General features: G+C 37.3%; 1 protein-coding gene across 1 annotated transcript in view; it reads right to left on the reverse strand.

Annotated features, from left to right (window-relative positions):
* The window catches only part of CA10 (carbonic anhydrase 10), a 209,991-nt gene that overhangs the window by 31,145 nt on the left and 158,599 nt on the right, over positions 1-20,247 (reverse strand). Inside the window, exon 4 of the mRNA XM_075518919.1 lies at positions 14,863-15,048. Coding sequence (XP_075375034.1) covers positions 14,863-15,048 — 186 coding nt within the window. The remainder of the gene's footprint in view (positions 1-14,862; positions 15,049-20,247) is intronic.

The following is a 20,247-nucleotide window of genomic DNA, read 5'->3' on the forward strand; positions in this document are numbered from 1 at the left end:
ACAAAATAAGGAATACCATTTAGCAGTACACAGGTGAAATCGATCTACTTCAAGCTGCCCAAAGGTTGTTTGATGATCACAACCAAAATATTGATGAGTTTACAAGATCATTTGAAAGATGTATGGCATCACAAAACTGATGTGTTCTTCTGTGCTAGTGAAGAAGTCTGTGCCTTTTTTAAAAATTCTGTTTTCACTCTAATAATTTGGTAATGTCTACAGTATTAGCAATTTCTATATTATTTGGTAATACCTTATGTACATCAAATAAGAAAAAATGAATGTGAAGTTCATATATAACATCACAGTGGAGCCAAAACATTTTAAATTTAGGTGGATTTAAATAGTTTAAATCCTAGGGATTGCATCCTGCTTCCCTTCTGTTGTGACCCACTGTATTGTGCTCCCGACAGTAACGACCGCATTGTAAACACATATCCTACCTTACTTTACATTTGTTGGCATGCCCGTGGTTTCACTTATTTCAGTGGGGCTGTTAATGTACATGAAGATTTGTGGGGATAGCCCCCAAACGTGCTGCCTGAAAGCTCAAAATTCTAACAAAAGATTTCCAACTTTCTTTGAAGTATTCATCTCCAGTACTGCATATATCTAAAAAGTAGGTATGTATTTTCAAATAGGCCACAGGAAAAAGGCTTTTTGGAACTTCAGATACTGAGGGGTTTTTTTACCCTGCTATTTTTCCTTTCATCATTTTCCTGGATTTCTAAAAGAAAATCCTATGAGAATGAAACAGACAGACATTCATTAGAATCTGGAAGAATAAGGATGATTTTTTTTTTCCCCCTAATTAACTGCCCCAGGGAATAGCTCTACCAGTCAGGAGGAAGAACAGTTCCTCTATTGTGCCTTTTGTGACTTAGGAACAGTAGATAGGGAGGCTCTAAGCTACAAATCAAACAGTGAAAATCCTCTTAACTGAACACACCCTTGGGCTTCACACAGAATAAGGCCTTACACTAATCATAAGCAGAACTGGTTGGGATTTTTTCTGCTGAAACAGGGTTTTGCTGGAAAATGCTTGCGTGTCAAAACCAAAGTACCTTGTGGAGGGAACTTGATTTCAAACAAATTTTGCTGAAAGACAAGCAGAGGCTATTGGAAATCTCCCTGATTTCCTGGCAGTTTGTCTTGTGATTTAGCCAAGAGCCTGGAGACCCGATGTCCTCATCACTCTAGCTTACATTACAGTAATTTGTTGGTTTTCCTGTGATGTTCCCCCCTATCATGTGTGTATAAAGTTCTGATTGTGGGTACAGGCAGATTGTCAAAGGGGACTTTCTGGGTACCTAGAGCATGGGAGCTTTAAGACTCCTACAGAGAACTCTGTCTTAAACCACAACTCCTAGGGTTAGGCTGTAATTTGCAGCCTTGGATGTGCATGGAAATATTCCTGTCTGATACCTCTTTTATGGCACTAATCATGCCTAAAGCAGCAATGGTCAGGGATGGATTGTACTGTTTAAAACCACAGCAGCACTATTCTCCCGAGCTTGTCAATTAGCCACCTCACTGGAAACATCTCACTGTGACCACTGCTCTGAAGGTAAAAGTAGAACAAAATGTGCCAAAATCTAGCTTAACTGGAGCAATCTTGGTGTAGTAATTTGTATTTTGGGTAAAACTGGCTCCACAGGTCAATGACACAATACTCTTTAGAAACAATCCACAAACCCCAAAGCCACAAAGTAATTTCACAATACGCAGAATTGGGACCAGAGCTCTGACTGTCTCTTTGATTATTAGTTTCTGTCTTTGAAGTATAGGCATGTCCTGCTAAAGGAATGTGTGCTAAAGAGGGCTTTAGGTTTCACCCATGATGGATTGTTCTGCAAATACTTTATGTATTTTTAATTATGCTTTTATTGGTAGAATATTTTTATGATATTTTATTGACCCTTCTCTGTTTTTTTATGTGAAGAGAGCAAGTAATGAACACTAACCTGTCTTCTCTCAAAGCACTTGACAGTGGTACACTTAGTACTAAGAAGTCTTTTATCCTTTTCTGAATCAGAATTCCTTATTTCAGACAAGTATGCTAATTCATCATTTATGCATATTACCATAAGCTTTTTTGTTCTGTCAAAAAAGAAAGAAAAGGATAAAGGTTTGTTCCTTGCTTCTTCTGGAGAATCTTAGCAGAACCACAGTTTGAAAGCCGTGCTCCTCTACTGCTTTATGTAATGAATTTTAGTGCAGTGAAAGGTACTGCATTGGTAGTTTGGTGGATTGGAGCAGGGGGAAGAAACTTCTGTCTACGTAACCTCACCAGGGTATTTCAGACTTATATGGTATGAAGCAAAAAAGCAGCAGGTAATGAGAATTGGGGGCTGAGCTCCTGCAGCCATGGACGCTGTAAGATTAGGTCCTGTACAAGCTTGAAAAATGATGGGCCTCTCAGGACCATACCTACATGCTTTGCTTTGGACATAGACTTCAAAGTATCAGGCTGGGTTGGAGATAACTGTATAGGATTGATAGCTCAGTCCTTGATCACTTTGTACTTAGATTGTCAGAGGAAATGGGAAAGAAATTGCTAAAGGTGAAAAGAGCAAAAATTCACATAACAAAATATGCCAAATGTATACTGTGCATATTGAATATGCCTTGAAAAATAAAAACTATTGATTTTTTATTCATAGGAATTATGCATTTGAGAGAACGTGACAGCTGTTTCTGACCACTCCTATACTGAAGGTTAAGCAGATTAAGACTGTGTAACCAGCTGATTCTGTTATTAGCAGAATTTCCAGGGACTAGAAGGCAGTAGCATGTTCATATTTTGATAAGAAAGAGTAAATAAAATTCGAGGTGATAGGAAGAGATGGACAGTAATGGACTTGCCCTTTCTAGCTGAAATCCAGAACTCTCTTTGCCTTTGATAGAACTTTCAGAGTAATAACTTGTATATGATGCTTTTCTAATGTGCCTATGGCAAATTGTCAGTTAGAAAATGTTTTTGTGGCAGTTAGATTAAAAAACCCAACCGAACTACTGAAAAGCAACTGAATAGAACAAATTAATTTTTACTGAGTTTTAATCCAGCAAATCTTGGCAGCTGTGTGCAGTAATGTCCAGTTAGTTTATACAGAGATAAGAGTGCAGACAGATAAAGGTGAGATATTAAAAGATAAATGCAAAGAAAATGGACTTAGAAGAAATGTGGTTTAACCTTGTCAATTGTAATTCTCCACAGTGTTAACAATGATGCTATTGTGCCCACTATCACTCACATGCTATTTTAAAGGCAGGTATGCCTGAGGAACTGATCTAATTGTAATAATTTTTGAAAGACATGCTTATGAAATGATAATGAAAACTTAAGTTTGCTTCCCTTTATTGTTTGTAAAATATCCTAATCCATTATCTGTCACAATTTTGTCTGAAGAAAACAAGATTTAGAAGTATTTTCTTCTCAGTCTTTATTGAAAGTATCAATTATCTAGATGGTTAAAATAAAATACCTCAAATTTAAAGTATTTTGACTTTCTGGGAGGCAGTGTATGCCTGTGTGCTTTTAATTAAGGAAAGGTCTACAGTGATGGTGGAAGGTCAAGTCAGTATGCTAAAGGAAAACTGTAACTCTGCAACCTCACAGCGTTCCCTGAAAATGTAATAAAAAGGCAGCTAGAATTGACGTGATTTAGTTGGCTCTTTACTAAGACACTAAAATGCCTCATAAGAAACTATTCAACATAAGGTAAGGGACAAAGACCTAACAAGGAGTAGCTGAAGCTACAGAAATAAACTGAAGGTTAGAGAGCTAATGGTAAGGGTTCACAGCTGCCACTATGTATTAGAAAACAGTAATTATCATCAGGGAGGAGGGAGACTTCTGGGCTGGGGCTCCTCCTGGGCTAATTCAGTCCTAGGAGGACGTGGTCCCCCCACCATTCAGGTCCCAAGTCACAGCGACCAGAGCATCCATGTAGGATGTGGAAGACCTTTCATGCCATCTTGGCTGTCTCCTTTGCCCGATTTGGACATGGGTATGAGCCAGGAACTCCTGCCTCCCACAAGAGCACCCTACCAACAAGTTTAGACTGTTCAAAATCAGGGTCACATTCGCTGTCTGAAGCTCTTCCATTTGTACAGAGTAACATAAAAATTACTGAAGAAGACAGCTTCCAAAGTGATCCCCTACTCTCTGGGCTATAAGGGCCATGCTTGCTCTCAGAACTAGTGGGTTTTGACTCCACTTAGGCATTAAACAAGTTGTTGCAATCAAGACATATGTGGCTATGTGAGCGCTCAGCACCAAACAAGTGCCTGAGGAACTTCACTGTGGTTGATGGTGATGGATCAGTATCTTGAAAGTGCTGTGTCTCATCTGTTGTTAACTCTGGATTCTCCTGTTTATGATCTGATTGCCAGCATTCATCCTCCAGTGCATAGGCAGTATCAGTTAAGAGAGACTGGTCTAAAAGGGTATTATGTTTTTTTACAGTCTGATGCCCATGGTTAGTATATAAATAACAAAACATACAGTTTTACCTCAGACAAAAGCCTATTGCCTTCATCAGAGTTTTGTCCAGGGTGATGTTTACAGTAATTGCTCACTGGTTTTTTATTGTTTTGGTGAATTGTAAAGATAATAAAAAATCACATATGCTTGCTTTTTATTTTCTTTTGTGGTTGTCCACAATAGCTGCAAGAGCTTTTGTAAAAGAAGTTAGTCTGAGAAGTCCCTTTCTCTGGAATGTTACATTAAATATATTTAGGGAAAAAGTTAAAATTTACAAGAAGTGTACTGGAAAAATGTTTTTATGTTACTTGGTAACATAAAACCCATTTCAAAATTGGTGTAGTTTTTTGGCTACAGAGGTAAATTACTCTTTAATTAAAGAAGAATCATCCCGTAGCAAGTAAAGTCACCCCAAGCAAATGATAATAATTTGGAACAAGGCAAAATGAATACTTCATAAGTGACACTGGAGGGTTAGAGTGCTGAATGTTTTAATGTCCCAGTGGTTTAAAAGAGCAAATCCTACAGCTGCTACTCTAAGCAGAAAAACTCCACCTTATTGCTTTATGATGCTGGATTTTAAAATTGAGGCACCAAAGGGATTTAGATTACAGTCTGACAGACCGTGCTCTCAGTACATGACACTCTCTTCCACTTCTTCCTCCCCCCCAAAAAGAGAACAGTTGGTAACTGAAAAGTAAACATGTGCAAAAAATATATTTATTACTAATGGGATCTGTTTCACTCAGTATCTAAGAAATTCAATATTCATTGTTCCATGCAGCAGATATTTTGCTGGGTCACATGCTACATTAATGTCAGCTGACATTGTCAGAGTGCTCGCAATTTGTTTGGACAGCTCCTACAATTCTGATAATGGATGGACAGTCCATACGATTCAGAAAAGTAGTTTCCAAAGATGGAAAGTTTTCTGGCAAGGAACACCCACATATGTGTAGATAATGAAAAAGAAGAAAAAAAACCCAACTCTAAAAATCTGCCTGTACAGTTTCTTAAATTTCAGTATACAGCAGACAGTATCTATGGAGCTTGTATCACAAAATCTCCAGAAGGCAATATACAGAAGCAAAAGTACTGGGTCCCAGAAATGGAGCTCCTTGTATCAAGCCCCTAGAGTTTCCTATGCAGAATCCAGGAAGAATAACGTGCTTTTGTAAAACGTTGAGAAATCTAGGGAATTTGGATGCTTTCAGACTTGGGTGATAGATAAGCAAATGTCTGCAGAACCGTTTCTGATTCTTGCTATAACTGACTTGAAAGTAGAAGTCCTATTGCACGTCAGTGGAAATAATGAAGAGAACTTCAATGCCATGTAGCAGCTGTTACCCTAACTTCAACAGCCTTTCATTCATTGTTTTGAGAATAACTCCCTTAAACTTGATACACAAAATTTTCAAATACGTAAATATTTAACAATGCCTTCTAGAAATCAATTAATAATCTACAGAAATCAGGTGATCTCTGTATCGTTTGTTGTCTGAAATGTTAATGTATTCAATTATTCCAGAAAGACTTAATGCAATTTGTTTCAGGCAATTTTACTAGGTCTAAATAATCAAAATGGCGACATACTAAAATACTTCTGAAAAGGTCCTTCCTTTATTTGATGTGACTGTGAACTGTAATTTTTCACGTGCAATGACTACACAAATACCTCAGTAATCTGATAAAATGAAAAAGTGCAAGCCTAAAACGAAGATCAAAATCCTGCTCGGGTACCTGAAATTTAGTCTCAAATTTTATAAGTGGTTAAACACTTGTCCTAAAGCATCATTCAAACTCCAGATGGTATCTAATGATTGTTTGGGATTATAAAATTAAATGACTGTTCCTTTCAATTATTTGTTATTGTTAGTCTTTCTGCCAAAAGAAGTAAATACGTAATTCTCCCTCCTATCTTTTTCTTAGTTTGTATTCTACAAAGAGCCATAGTCATATCTAGGTCCAATCCTGATTCCCTGTTGGTGCAATAACTAAACTTCTGCAGTTTATACACCAAGAGAAACATCCTATTACAATTCGCTTCAAATAAAACCATTAAACTTTTCCAGTTTTATCTGTGCTATCATAAAATGCAGACTTAGACATATAGTATGAACTGTAAATTCTTCCCCTTGCAAAAAAATAAGTCAAAAACCTCATTTGTATTTCCACTGCTAATCAAGTTTTAAAAAGGTGAAAAAATAACATGAATGGTATTTATGATACGAGAAGCTGATTATACATGAAGTAAAATTCTTTATTGCTGATATAAAGTTTGGACATTACTTGATTTGTGTAATTAAGGTTTTTTCCTAAGGGAAGGATAAACCAGGCTATTTCTAGAATCTAATTTTCCTTTAAAAATGGCAGTATGACTACAACAGCACTAAATGTAAGACTGTGACTGCAAGAGTATACTGGCACTGCCTAGTAATGCAGCCATTCATACAAACATGAGTTTTACTTGCTGTGTATTTTTTCTGTTTATATATTTATGATCAATGATTTATAGTTGCTACACCTTCGCTTGATTCTATATCTTCTCCTGGCTATTGAGTTTTGGGATTTTTTATTTAACAAGCGTATATTACCCATGACTTGAAGATGACTGTCTAGCCAAAAAAATACAGGAAGGAACATAAGTTAAAAGTCAACTTTTCCACTTCAAAAGTGTTAAAGATGAAACTGCTTTTGAAGGTCACTAAGGATTAAGATGCATTTTTAGCACATAGCCAGTGTAGGAAGCTTACTGCATTTTGATGTAAAATAGACCACAAAAATATCTGTTCCATATTCCTGGAAAGTCATCTTTCTCGTGGTTTCCAACAGAGTAGTTCAAAAGGAGAAGCTTCCTCAATAAGAAACGCCAACTGCATTTTAAGTATTGCTCATTTGCTGCTTACAAAATTTCTGGATGTCAACACGTTATTCTGACTGGTACTTTAAAATTGCTATTACTGCCATGTAGCCATGGATGTTTAGATGGTTTAGTTACTGCCTGGCTTTCCACCCATTTTCAGCTTTTGGTTTCAAGGAATTGCCCTCTGTCATCTCCTCTCCCCACAATTCTGTCCATAATTCATGTAAGTGTATATAACGCTGAAAATCTCCCACAAAAAAAACCCAAACCCTACAAAAATCTAACGGAACATGAAATCGAGTAAATGGAATTAGGTACAGCAATTAGTTTACATTTTTATCTGCAGACCTGTTTCTTATCCATCAACAAAGTAACAGTTAAACGTGTGTAACTCAGATGCTTTGAATTGTTTAAGAAATATAAGTACACAAGGGTCAGAACAAAATAATATGGAAAATCTGGGAAATAAAACCTAGCATTCAGATTTTCAGTATTAGATTTTTGGAAATTATTTGCAGTATCTCATGAAAGCATGCAGATATTTTATATCTTGTAGCTTGCCCCTTTATATATTCCTATGTAGCTACTGGGGGATAAGTTTACTTGTTCAATTGCTACACGCCCCAAACTTTTCTATCCCTCACTTTCATTGAAACTCCTCTGGTTCAGGCAGAAGGCTGGTGCTGAGCTGACTTGCAGGACTGCAGGAGCGTCCTGCTGACTGAGCGTCAGCTGAGCTGACTTGCAGGACTGCATTGCAAGCTATCTGGACTCCACAGAGCTGAGAGGCATTGCGGCCCCTCTTCCCACGACAGCAGATAGCAGCTACATAGGATGTATTTGTAGATGTGTAGAAGGCTTGTTTAAATGTTGCAGTTTTACAGGGAGCATAAGGGGTGTTCAGGTGCCCAGGAGTTTTGCTTTGCTCTTCAGATGCTTTGCCCAGGAGTCTCAGAGCATTTTGATCTGCCCCTCTAGCTTCTGCTCGCTCTCAGCTACCGTCCTGGAAGTGAGGCTGCAGTCCGACAGTTTAACAGGCTATGTAATCTAAATTACATGTTTGTACAAACAGACTACGTTTAATTATTGTGTATTACTTCATGCAGTGGTTCTGGAACAATATGATCCATATCTGACAGAAAAATACACAGTAAATTAAAGCATTAACTTTTACCTTCCTGTTGCATTTATACTGTTCTATGGTCACCTACTGTTTTATTGCTGGTTTCAGGTACAGTACGTGCATTAGCCTTAGCACCTTAATGACTCTTTAGTCAAAAAAACTTTTGCTTAGCGTCTTGATTTATCATCTCATTTTTCTTTGGGGGAAGTATTTTGGGAACATTTAAAAATGTTTTTGATAAGTTTCACTTTATAAAATAACATAGCTTTCCAGTATGCCTCCCTGCAAGCTTTGCTGTGTAGATTATCTTGGCAGTGTTCTTCCTTGGACCATATTTTTAATTTTTTTGCTATGGACCACACTTTTAAATCCGAAGGGCTCTGCTGTCCAGAGGGAGAGGAAGCCATTTCACCTCCACCCAGTTTTAGAGGGGAGACAGACCAGGCAGCCTGCTACTAAACACATCTCTGTTAAAGAGCCTAATTTCCTTATAAAGTCAATAGAGGGTGGAAAGGAATTTCCGTTGGAGGATTCAGAGCTCTTAAATTAGTAGACTGCAATCAGGTGTGAATATCCCTCAATTTGTGCTAATATATTGTTCAATCCTATTTTCTTTTATATTAACCAGCAATAAAAACCCATTTAACTTGAAATATAAAATTGATTTTGGTTTAGAAAAACACAATAAGCATGCGTTGATGAATAAGTGTCTTTTGGAATTTAACTCTGCTTTTTATGGACATGAATATTTTATAAAATTTCAGGTGAAACCACCTGTAATCTTTAGGGTGGACAGAGGTGCATTCTTGCAACTAATGCACATGCTCATCTCCCACTGATTTGGAATTACTCATGTGAATAGTCTCCTTATACTGTAGTGATGACAATACCACCACCTCTTCCTGATTTATATTCTGTTCCTATAGCAATTTAATTCATTATCCTATTGCCTTTCTCCTCTGAAGCTGAACATTAATCTGAAGGTTATAGAGATTTTACTAAACCACCCTTCCATTAGACATGTGTTCCCTCATCTGGTACTTTCCTCAGAGGCTTATTTTTCAACATTAATAAGCACCGTAGTACAGTAAACTTATCTTCTGGCTGAAATACTTAAAAATGACCTGCATCATTTCCAATAAAGTCTCCAAAATGTAATACAGATGGCCTGTGGCAACTGACAGATCTGAATTTCAAACTTCCTTCTGCAAGCTGCAGGAGTGCCAGCATTACGAGGCATAGCAGGGGCTGGCTTACAGCTAGCTCTGCTTCGGCGTTGTAACCACCTGTAGGAAGGCGGTTATGAAGAAGCAGGACATTCCTGTCCTCTCTGCTCAGGGACATCGCTGGCTGATTTAATGCTCCTTTCCTGAGGAAGAGGAAGGACTATGTGCTAGCACAATTTGATGAAGAGCCACGCTAGACTCACAAATCCTCACATCAGTGAGGCTTCCTATAGAGAACAAAATAGAAAAACAGATCTGGGAGAGGAATCTAAATATTGGGTAAGTGTAGGGAACTGTGTGGAGAAAACAGGGGCTTTTGTGCAGAACTGACCCATAGGTTAGAAAAGGAGGCAGAGTCCTGAGCCAAATGTCACGTGGGAAGTGCAACTGAATGTTCACCTTCTAGGTGATGAAATTTTTAGGAAGAAGATAGGAGCCTTATCAAATAAAAGGAGATGAAAATGGCTTGTAACAAGCAATACAATATAGAGTTGGCCTGTACTCGCTGTTTCTTCTGACATGCTAATTGGCCATGACTTGTTCCATTTTGCCAACATAACTAAAGTCATAGCACATATACAGTACTTTATTCCAGTAAAGGTTTTTTCATTGATTTTTTTGTTTGTTTGTTTGTTTGTTTGTTTTGTATAAACAATACCAACATTAGGATTTTTGGGGAGGCTATTTGGAACCACACAGGCAAGTCAAAGGTGTACAGAAGGTCTCAGTAACAGAGCCACTGTTTCTGATTTAACAATTCAGACTACTCTAATTCTGCAGCAGGCTGGATTAAATTATTCCAGCTGGCTGGATGCTTCTCACAGGCTGTCTATCTAACAGTCTTGCTTCTAAAAATACCAGAAGTTGGATTTGCAACACTGATCTCTCTGATAAGTAATCCTTTACTATCACTAGAAGTCCCCCACTCACATAGAATATGCCTGCAGTTAAAGGAATTGGAGTAGTAGGGGAAGGCTGGTATTTCAGAATTTCCAGCCTCCCCCTTTGATTCCCATTTTCTTGTATTTTATTCAGTTTTCTTAGTGCCTTTTAGCAGCAGCAAAAGTAAATCTCAGTTCCAAACTGTGTATAACTTACAATATGTATTCATTTATCTAGATAGTATTCTGGCTTTCATTTTACTTCTTATGCAGTGGATGAAATCAGTGTGTGTTTATAGTCTCTGTCAATGGGGTTTCAAAGGGTGACTTGATGGGCAGAAAAGAAGAAATCTGTTTTTTTCATGTGTTGTGGACTATGGCCTCTTGTTTGAAAGTCTCCAGCTACTGAGTTTGTGAAAAGTGCTTAACACCAAATGATTAAGCTCCTTGACTTTCTGCCTTTACATTGATAAGGCTACTACAATGCACAGCCATAAAGTGGTTGGAGGTCTCTTGCAGCACATCTTTCATTTTTCTGCTTAGGAAAAAAGAATTGGTATGGGTTTTTATGACTTTGCCACATGGTAAAGTAAAAGAGTCCCATTTTCACCATGAACTTTTTGGAGATTGTTAACTTTTTATTTTAACAAGGTAGACAGTGCCTGAACAACAGCACTCTGGTAAATTCTGCTGTATTTTGTACTGCTGCTGTCTGAAAGGAAGATGGTCTTTCTCATTAAATGATATGGACTCTGAAGCATTAAAAACTGTTTTGCATAGAGATACTAGGCAGCAAACACAAATGATTGGTGTCTTAGTTGGGGACTTTGCTTGAGCCAAGATTTTCTTTTAATCATTATAACACAGTAGGATGCTTATGCAAAGAGTAGGGAATGAAACATACTCAAGTATGTATCAGAGGGACAAGTATTTAAGTATTCCAAAGCCTGCCTTTCTTTCCCCGTTAGCAGTGCCAAACATATTGATGATAATCTGATACACAGTTTTAAAGCCCTTACACTCAAACTAAGCATTAGTTCAGTTTTTCTGTTTACTAAAGTGATAATTAGGGGCTAAAAGGTAACCAGATTATTGTAGAGATCTCTCTTGTCAGCCTTTAACACCTAGTTAAATGTTAAAGCCTAGAAATTACAAGCCTTTCAGTATCATTCAGACCACAGTATATTTTGAAGCAATTTGCTATTTCTAGATTGTTTTTCATGCCGTGGTACCACTCCAGTGCTCTCTAGCTTGCTCTGAGTGCCTGCCCACTTGCAGAACATTCTCACTAGGAAAGAAAAAGTCCCTAAGAACAAACTTCGTGCTTAGTATGGATGTTAGGTGGGATTTCCAGATGTGTAAAGAACATTGCAGCTGATTCAAGGTATAGTGGGGCTGTTTAAAAGCTTCTGCCTTGTCTGCACTTGGATTTAATTTAGGTCTGTTTGAGCCAATCTAATAGTTTGCCAGTGCTGTGAGGGAGAGGTACTGGTCTCTCCCCTGATCTCTCCCCAGGTTCCCCTTCTCTCTCTGTGCTGACTTTAACGTTCATTGGAGATCTCAGTGAAAATGAGGGGACAGATATGGATGGGAGTGGAGGGAAGGAGGAGTAGGAATGAACTGATTGTGTTCTACTGGAATGGATCACACTTCTTGGGTAACTTCATCCTTGGGAATGTTTCCACAGCAAAATAGAGGTTTCAGTAAAACCCATAGATGGATTTGTCCAACACAAATAAGAACAGCAGTAACAAGGCAGTGGCATGGGAGTTAGCGTGCAATTAGCAGTCAAAAGGTGTAATCCTGCAATGTTTTTTCTCTGGTTGCCTACACCTGCTAAAGCCTAAGTCAGCAAATATTCATTGCTATTCTTACCTGCACTACCTAAATTAAACTAACACACTTATGCAATTATTTTTCTTTATCCCATCTCCTCTGACAGCATTATCCAATGCAGAAGTGATAGTAATTAGTAGCAACAGTCTTGAAAGCATACGTTACATTATGAAGACATCTACTCTATCATAAAGTCAGCTAGCTTGTCTACAGTTTTCTTACTGTAGTTGCTGGGAGCTGTAGACATTACATCTTCCAGTGCTGAGAGCTTATCAAAAATCACTTATTTATACAGAGACAGCACTTGTATGGGTGGATGTATATTCTAAGAACACCGTCAGCTGCCGTCCGTCACTGAAAATTTGCACCCATGCTATTCAGCATGATTGATTGGAATCTGTGCTTGTATTTTGGAAACAGTATGTGTTCTATAAATAAGACCTAACTGTGGAGATGCAGGTTCAAATTAGTAATTAATACCTGACCTTATTGGAACTTTCCTGTCTAGCTGCCCAAAATGGCTATCTGAAACTTTGAAAAACACATCCTTGAAGCACAGAATTTATCTCTCCATCTGAAATGGAGGTGTCTAGTCTAAGCTACTTGGCCTGTTGTTTGTCTCTGCTCTGTTGTCAGGGAGATGCATCTTCACAGAGTGATTTGTCCTGTCCTAAGAGATGCGTCTCTGGCTATCAGGAATGATCATCCTCTGTGGATGCTAATTTCTTTCTATTCACTGCAGGAGGAATTCAGATAACTAGATGAATCCTGCATATACTGTGGATCCAGCTGTGCGTGACTGACTAACAGCAGTTTCCACTTAGCTAGGTTTTCTGCTTTTATTAAGAAAAACTTGAGGTCTCTGTCAGCAAATAATGCCAAATGTTAATAGTACTTCAAAACTCCTACTTTTAAAACCAGAAGAGCCTAGTTAAGTATTAACTTTAAGTATTGCAAAACAATGCTCTACATTTTTACCTTTTGTTATAGTCTATGGCTTTATAACTTAAAATCTCTTTTAAAAATATCTGAAATTATGCTGATACATCATATCAAGTGCAACGGTATGTTTCAACCAGATTTTTGCTCTCTTGTTCAGTCAACCTGCTTTCGTTTTCATATTGCTCTTCTGTAAATCTGATTAGCAAAGCAAAGACCTTATTTACTACAGCATACTTAACTTTCAGCTCTTAAAGGAGCAATACATCATATGTTCACTTATCAAAGAATTTAACAAAGGCAACCAGAAGTCAGTTGTGTAAGACATGAATAATTTCATGAAAAAGCTGCCACTGGCTATGTTATACATCTATGTAGCTTATAAAACAAAGCAAATTATTACCATCAATTATAATACCATCATTTGACAACTCTGCAATTAATTTCCTACTCTTAAATAACTGCTGTTGCAGAGTGCCAAAGAAAATGCCATGCATTAACTGACTCATCACCAGGGTCTGTGATAGATAGTACAGATGGTAATTTGATTATTCATCTCAAAGAAAATAAGTGCTTTATTATGAAAAACTACTCATTTTGGTCTTGTGAAAGAATGGTAAAAAGACACCTTGAGTATCTTTAAAAATAATCCCTACAGTAATATACAGCTATTCTTAAGCATTATTTTATTTGTTAAGATTTGTGAAGTAGAGTTGCAGGCTAGATAGTTCACGGACATGGCACAGGCTGACGAAGGATGGGGTACTACAAAACCCGTGCATCTCTTCTATGTAAAAATGCTCCTACATAAGAAGAATGGAAAGATTCTGCTTTCTCTACCAGAAAGGCTGCAAACGTTACTATACATCTTGAGAAAGTACTCCATATTCAAGACTAAAATATTTATCCAGCAAGAGTAATGGGCTATCCTGCAACAGCTGTTAGGATCGCTAAATTATGGTCTTTTCTGGGACCCTTACAGACATGTATTTAAAATACAAACCAAGTACCAATTCTGCCAGGGTTTACTTGTGGAGTTAACTTTATTTCTTTAGCAGACCAACAGACTTCCGTGGAACCATCTCTAAAATTAAGTATCACCTTATTTTTACATGAATCAAAGGCAGAATGATACTCATTGTAAAGTGTTACACACCTGTGAGTAGCAAATTAGCACTTTTATAAGTACTTGAAGTGCTTTCAGTATTACTTTGTGGTTAATCTTGTATGTGCGTTTACTAGGGATATAAAGGACCCATGAAAAGATACTTGATTACTTTGTAAGTAGTGCATATGAGAATATAGGGTGTCTATGCATACAATAAATACAACAGTTTCATTTTTAGATATGTCACGCAATTTGCAGTGCATGGGCAAAAATGATTTTCAGAATGGATAAAGGGCAACAATTTTTATGAGTACAAATTAGTTTGCAAATACCTTCAGGCAGAAATGGAAAGTCAGTAATTCATACTGGTTCATTTGTAACTCCAAAGACGTTGACGTACCTCCCCAGAGAAAGCCTGTCCATTGAGTAGGTGCTCTGATCCCTGGCTGTCTTCACTTCCAAAGTGTAACCGGATTTCCTCTAAGCGGTGACTATATGTCATCGGTCCTCCAGAGATGTTGACCAAATGCTCTTTGTCTAATCGTAGAGATACATGTCTCCCTGTATTATACATCGTCCCACTGACCTAAACAAAATGCAGGGGGTGAAAAAAAAACATTTTTTCAAAATAATTTGTAAATCCTAGGAACTAGTTACATGTACTTCAAGATTTTGCTCTTTACACACCTTCATTTAAATGTAGCAATACATCTCATTGTTGTGAGATGAAACACACAACCTGAGGTTATACTTCAACTTCTGCTTTGAATCTTATACTGTATATTCAAATATTTTGCTAAATCCATATGTACATATTTTAGCCAGGGGCACATGGTTAACACAGTGAATAGGATTGTTATACTTCTAAATAAGTAGGCTTTTAGAATATTTTCATGCAAGGTCTGAATAATGGCTTCATTACAAAATTTCTGCACTGAAAATGGGAACATTTCAGCTGACATAAATTATTTAAGTACACTTGAACAAATCTGAAATTTAATTCATTTTTTCCTTCTTTTAATATTTATAACAAAGTTATCCGAAAGTAAAGGTGCTGCAAAAAGCAGAGATATAATTATTCATAAATAGGGAGCCCTACTCCTACTGGAGCTGCAGGTAAAAACTTTCATTGTCCTCCTCTGCGCGTGTCTCTGTTTTGTTACGAGTGTTTTGTGTTTACAATCGCCAGATCTTTTAGCCATAGCAATGCAGAATTAATTACAATTTGATCATATATCTCTAGTTCCTAGTACACCTCAAATAGCTGTAATGCTCTTCAAGATTCATCTTTATTTTAAAAATTCATCTATGTTTTATTCTTTTTAAGACTGAATGTTGTGCTTCATTTGCAAACTGATTTACAGCTGCTGTAATGAAAAAGAAAATGATTGTGGAAATTTTTCATATGGAATATAATTGTCATAATTTCTACTGTCATAGGAAAAGTTCCTATAGCAAGAGGTTCCTTAATTTCTGCTATTAGAAAGTGACATATGCCAGTTTGAGTTAAGGTAGAATTGTGATTTGTTTCAAAACATTCTGCATTGATACAAATGGTACATTTGAGTAACATTCATGTACTTTAAGAAGAGGAAGTGTAGCAGTAATATGCTTTGTTGCACTTCATTTAAAATTAAAGACATGACTATTATGTATTATATCCTATACTACATCAGTACTATAGCAATTAACATTGCTGCAGTGTCATTGTATCTGTAATACTAATTACTGAGTTTAAATGACCTGTTTTCTTGCACAGTATGTTGTAAAAAGTTACACTGAACAGACTGTGCAATAGAGCTAAATGGATGAGATTAAACAGCTTTTGATTGTTGTGGTTTTTTAAACTTTGATACAGATGTTCTATTTTTTGTGTTTATTCCAATTCAAAATAAGCAGTAATAAATGTCTTATGAAAAGTAATAAACACAAATATTCCTATTCATTGCAAATAAAACACAACGATCTTATTTATAAATGCTCCTCAGTTTTCCTGCTTGACTTTGCATGCATAATAATTAAATACCAAGTTTAGTTTAATAGGTGGAAGAAGGTCAGTTTATTGAATTCTGTTTCAGTACACTGCATATGAATGACATAAAATTGCTAATCATAAGTAACAAATGTAGTTTAAAAACAAATAGGGGAAAATGGTTTAAAGCCTCTTATTCACATTTGGAAACTCACGCTTCACTGAACACTCAGTTAGATTTAGCAACTATGCAAAATACTCAGAATCCATTTTCTTACTTAAATTGGTACAAATCTCAAATTAGGTTATCATTATTTTCTCTCTCAAGGTAAAAGCGACCCAAATAACCCCTAATATGAATCAAATAACACTCCGTAGAGCAGAGAGGGGAAATGATAAGAGGCAAATTCATGAACAGGAGTAACATTTGTCTTTCTCATTTCCCCCCTCATAAAAATGCAGTGCTTGTAATGAGATTGCATTGACTGTTTTAACACAGAATTTCCCTACGTAACTGCAGATAAAGAATACCAGTAATGCAATGAAGTATCTGACATGCCTCATTTCTGACCTGCAGGGAGGGACGAGCACTTGCAGTGAGACTAATAAAATCTCCTGCATGGGCACACAGACTTGTCACCAGGAAGGACAAAATCCAAGATATTCAATATAAAAAATACAAGGTCTTGCCCTTTTATCTGCTTTCTTAGGTTTAAGTGAAGCACTAGTTTTCTTGTAAGTGTGTGTCCAAGGGAAGAGTAGCCACATATACCAGTCTAGATTCAGGACCGAATTGCACCTCACATGCCCATGCCCATTTCTTTTCTTGAGAGTGTCAGCATATACCACCATTACAAGCAACTTTTAATGGGCACTTCTTTTATGGTATTTGCTTACTACAGGAAGAATGGAAGTGTCTTATATTTGTCATCTACTCAGATTACATCTGAAGGAAAGATTGAAATATTTAGGAACCTTTTTTTTTAAATTTCTGGAGACTTTCTGACTTGCCAAGATTGTATAGTAGGCTGTGCTCGATTATGGGAAGTACCACTGTAATGCTATGTGAAGTTCTTTGTTGCGGTTCAGGATATTGTCTGTTTTATATACAAATCCAATATCTTATCACCTTTAAAAGTGTACATTTCAAGTATAACCATTTACAGTTGTAGGGCATAGTATCACGTAAGTGCAATCACTTTCTGTTTGCAAGCTCGAAGTCCACAAATGCATTATACTCAGTAGGAAAGTGTCATGAAAAAAACAATGCAAGAAAAAAAGGCGTCTTCTGTTGTTTTCAGCAGAAAACAATGCATTGTCTTTTCACTACGCACAGTTTTAACTGCTACTGGAGAAAAACAAGGCTCTGATCTTATTCGCTATGTGAACCTACTGATAAAAGAAGGCTTTTCCATATTTTATGGTACTGAGCCTTTAAAGTGATGGTGCACTCTCGCTTTAGAAGACCAAACTGAGTTGGTTTTGTGGAAAGCAAAGTTGCATGTGGTCTTGTAAAAGGCTGCAGGCACAGAAGTTAACAAGGAGGTATTTTCTATATTTCGTACGTTCTCCTACAAGATAAAGAGTATGAAGGCAGGGGCGCCTTATGGGAAAGATGTTGACTCTGCCTGGTACAGTCAACAATATCTGCTACTCCAGAAAGCATAGTATTTATTTTTTTGCACCATGCTGTGGTTTGGATAAAATGTTATAGGGTAGTTTAAAAGGATAATATAAAAGATCTGTTAAGATCTATATAACTATTTCCTTAATGTGTTAGACTAATCTTTGGTGCTAAGTCCTTCATAGTGATGGCCTTCGTGTTGTTTCTTGCTCTGCTTTTAAGTAACCCTTTTGTTCTGTGTTTCTGTTTGACTTGAAAGTTACATAAAGATGGAAACAGCAAACAAGCTTGGGGAAAAAAGAGCATGAAATCTTGCCCTCCTGTTTTTCAAAAGGATAATCTTCATATTTATCTTATGCACTAGAAATGAGACTATATTAAAGAAAGCATATATTAAAACGTCAGTAAAAGCCTGTCTGAGAAAACAGCGAAGTCCAACATTGTCAAAGTGAATGATCATACCACGTCCTTAGTTGCCCCCAATTTCCTCATACATTAAGAAACATTTCCAAACAAGTAATTTTACCTGTGGCAAAATCCCCAAGTAGAAAGAGCACGATGATGGGCTTCAACCTTAATTGTGGGATAGTTCAACTTTGGAGACTTTAATTAAATTATTAACATACTCCTGATGTAGTTATTTTCCATTTAATCTCATTCATTTTAATTCTTGCTTCACAGAGCTTTGTGCGCCTAATTCCCCAGCAGCATTATTCTCTCTCTTTATCTTGATGCAAGACAGCCACACAGGCACACGCTGCTAATATATTCTATACTATGTTTGTAAGTAAGATCTGAATACTCCTGTGGTATCTGTGTATAACTTGCTGGTCCTGTGATCACAAAAAAGTCCCAATTCTGCTCTTTGAAAGGTGGAACACAAGCAAAGTCAATAAAAATGCATACCTAATAAACACAAACTCTTTGATGCATGTTTATCTTGAAACTCTACAGACCTTTATGACTGCTAGGAAAAAAACTCCAAACAACCCCAAAACATTTTTTTCTAATGATCTTCTTTAACCCTGCATTTGTGGAAGCATTTTTGTTGTGTCCTAGTTAACTGTATATCTTGTTCACTTTGTCTTTTCTTCCACAATTAGTCCTGAACTAAATATTTTTCAGAATTTCCTTTGTGGCCTACATCTTTACATTACAGTCTGTGTTAAAATAGCCTTCAAAACCCTGAGCAGAAGTGACAGAAAAAGAAGCCTGTTTCAGGGCGAAGCCAAGCTGGAAATGTAAGAGGAAAGGAGAAGGAGCTGCGATGGATTCTTTGCCTTTCAATCCCATGCTACGTTAGCAGCTCACTCTCGCCTTTCTTCAAGGGGTAGCGCAGGCTCTCTGCTTCCTAGGGGCCTTTACAAAACAGCGAGAGTGCATTTTGGATTTATTCAAGTAACAGTGGCCTGAAGATTAGTTCCAAGAACATTTTTAAACTTGTATCACTGCCTGCCAGTGGAGCAGCACTGAGTGTAAGGAAGCAGGAAAATCAATTGTGTATGGCTGCCTGCTGTGGTGTCCTTGGATCTTATCTGCAATATTAGATGTTCCTTTCTTTAGGATGAAAATAGATATAGTCCAAAGAAGGCCTAGTACTGTGTAGGGAAGCAAATCACCAAGGATTGAAGAGTGTTTTGAAGGTGTTGTAGTGCCCCAGTTTTATATCCTGCAATAATCAAGTTTCTATCATCTGCCACCTGGCTTCCATGCTTTCCCCTTGGAGTCCTATATTCCAGCGGAACAGGAAAGTGGCTCTGCAAGCTCAGGGAGTGGTGGGCTTTCCTCCCCCATTAGCAGCACCTGAACTACTAATGCCCCATATTTTGTCATTACCTTTGGTTTCTGCCATTTGGTATCCAGGTAGCGACAGCAGTGGGTGGCCTAGTGAGTGCAGCACAGATCCTAAGGAACCTGTAATGTGCCATTGGTTTTCTGCTCAACTTCTCTCCCTAGCAGGTTCATGGAGGCACAAGTGCTCCATGGAAACATTAAAACAGGAACGCTAATACTAAACTGTTCCTAGCATCTGCCATCTAGGGGTCTCGAAGTGCTTAAAAAAATAAAAAAAGAAATCTGCAATTGTCTTTTGTCTCACAGGTAAGTCAACATTAACGCCAGGTTGTTTTATTTTCTTCCTGACACTTAGACAGGATCATCCTATGCAAAATTTCACTCTGTAGCTCAGG

Source organism: Mycteria americana, chromosome 16, assembly GCF_035582795.1.
Source record: "Mycteria americana isolate JAX WOST 10 ecotype Jacksonville Zoo and Gardens chromosome 16, USCA_MyAme_1.0, whole genome shotgun sequence".
NCBI lineage: Eukaryota > Metazoa > Chordata > Aves > Ciconiiformes > Ciconiidae > Mycteria > Mycteria americana.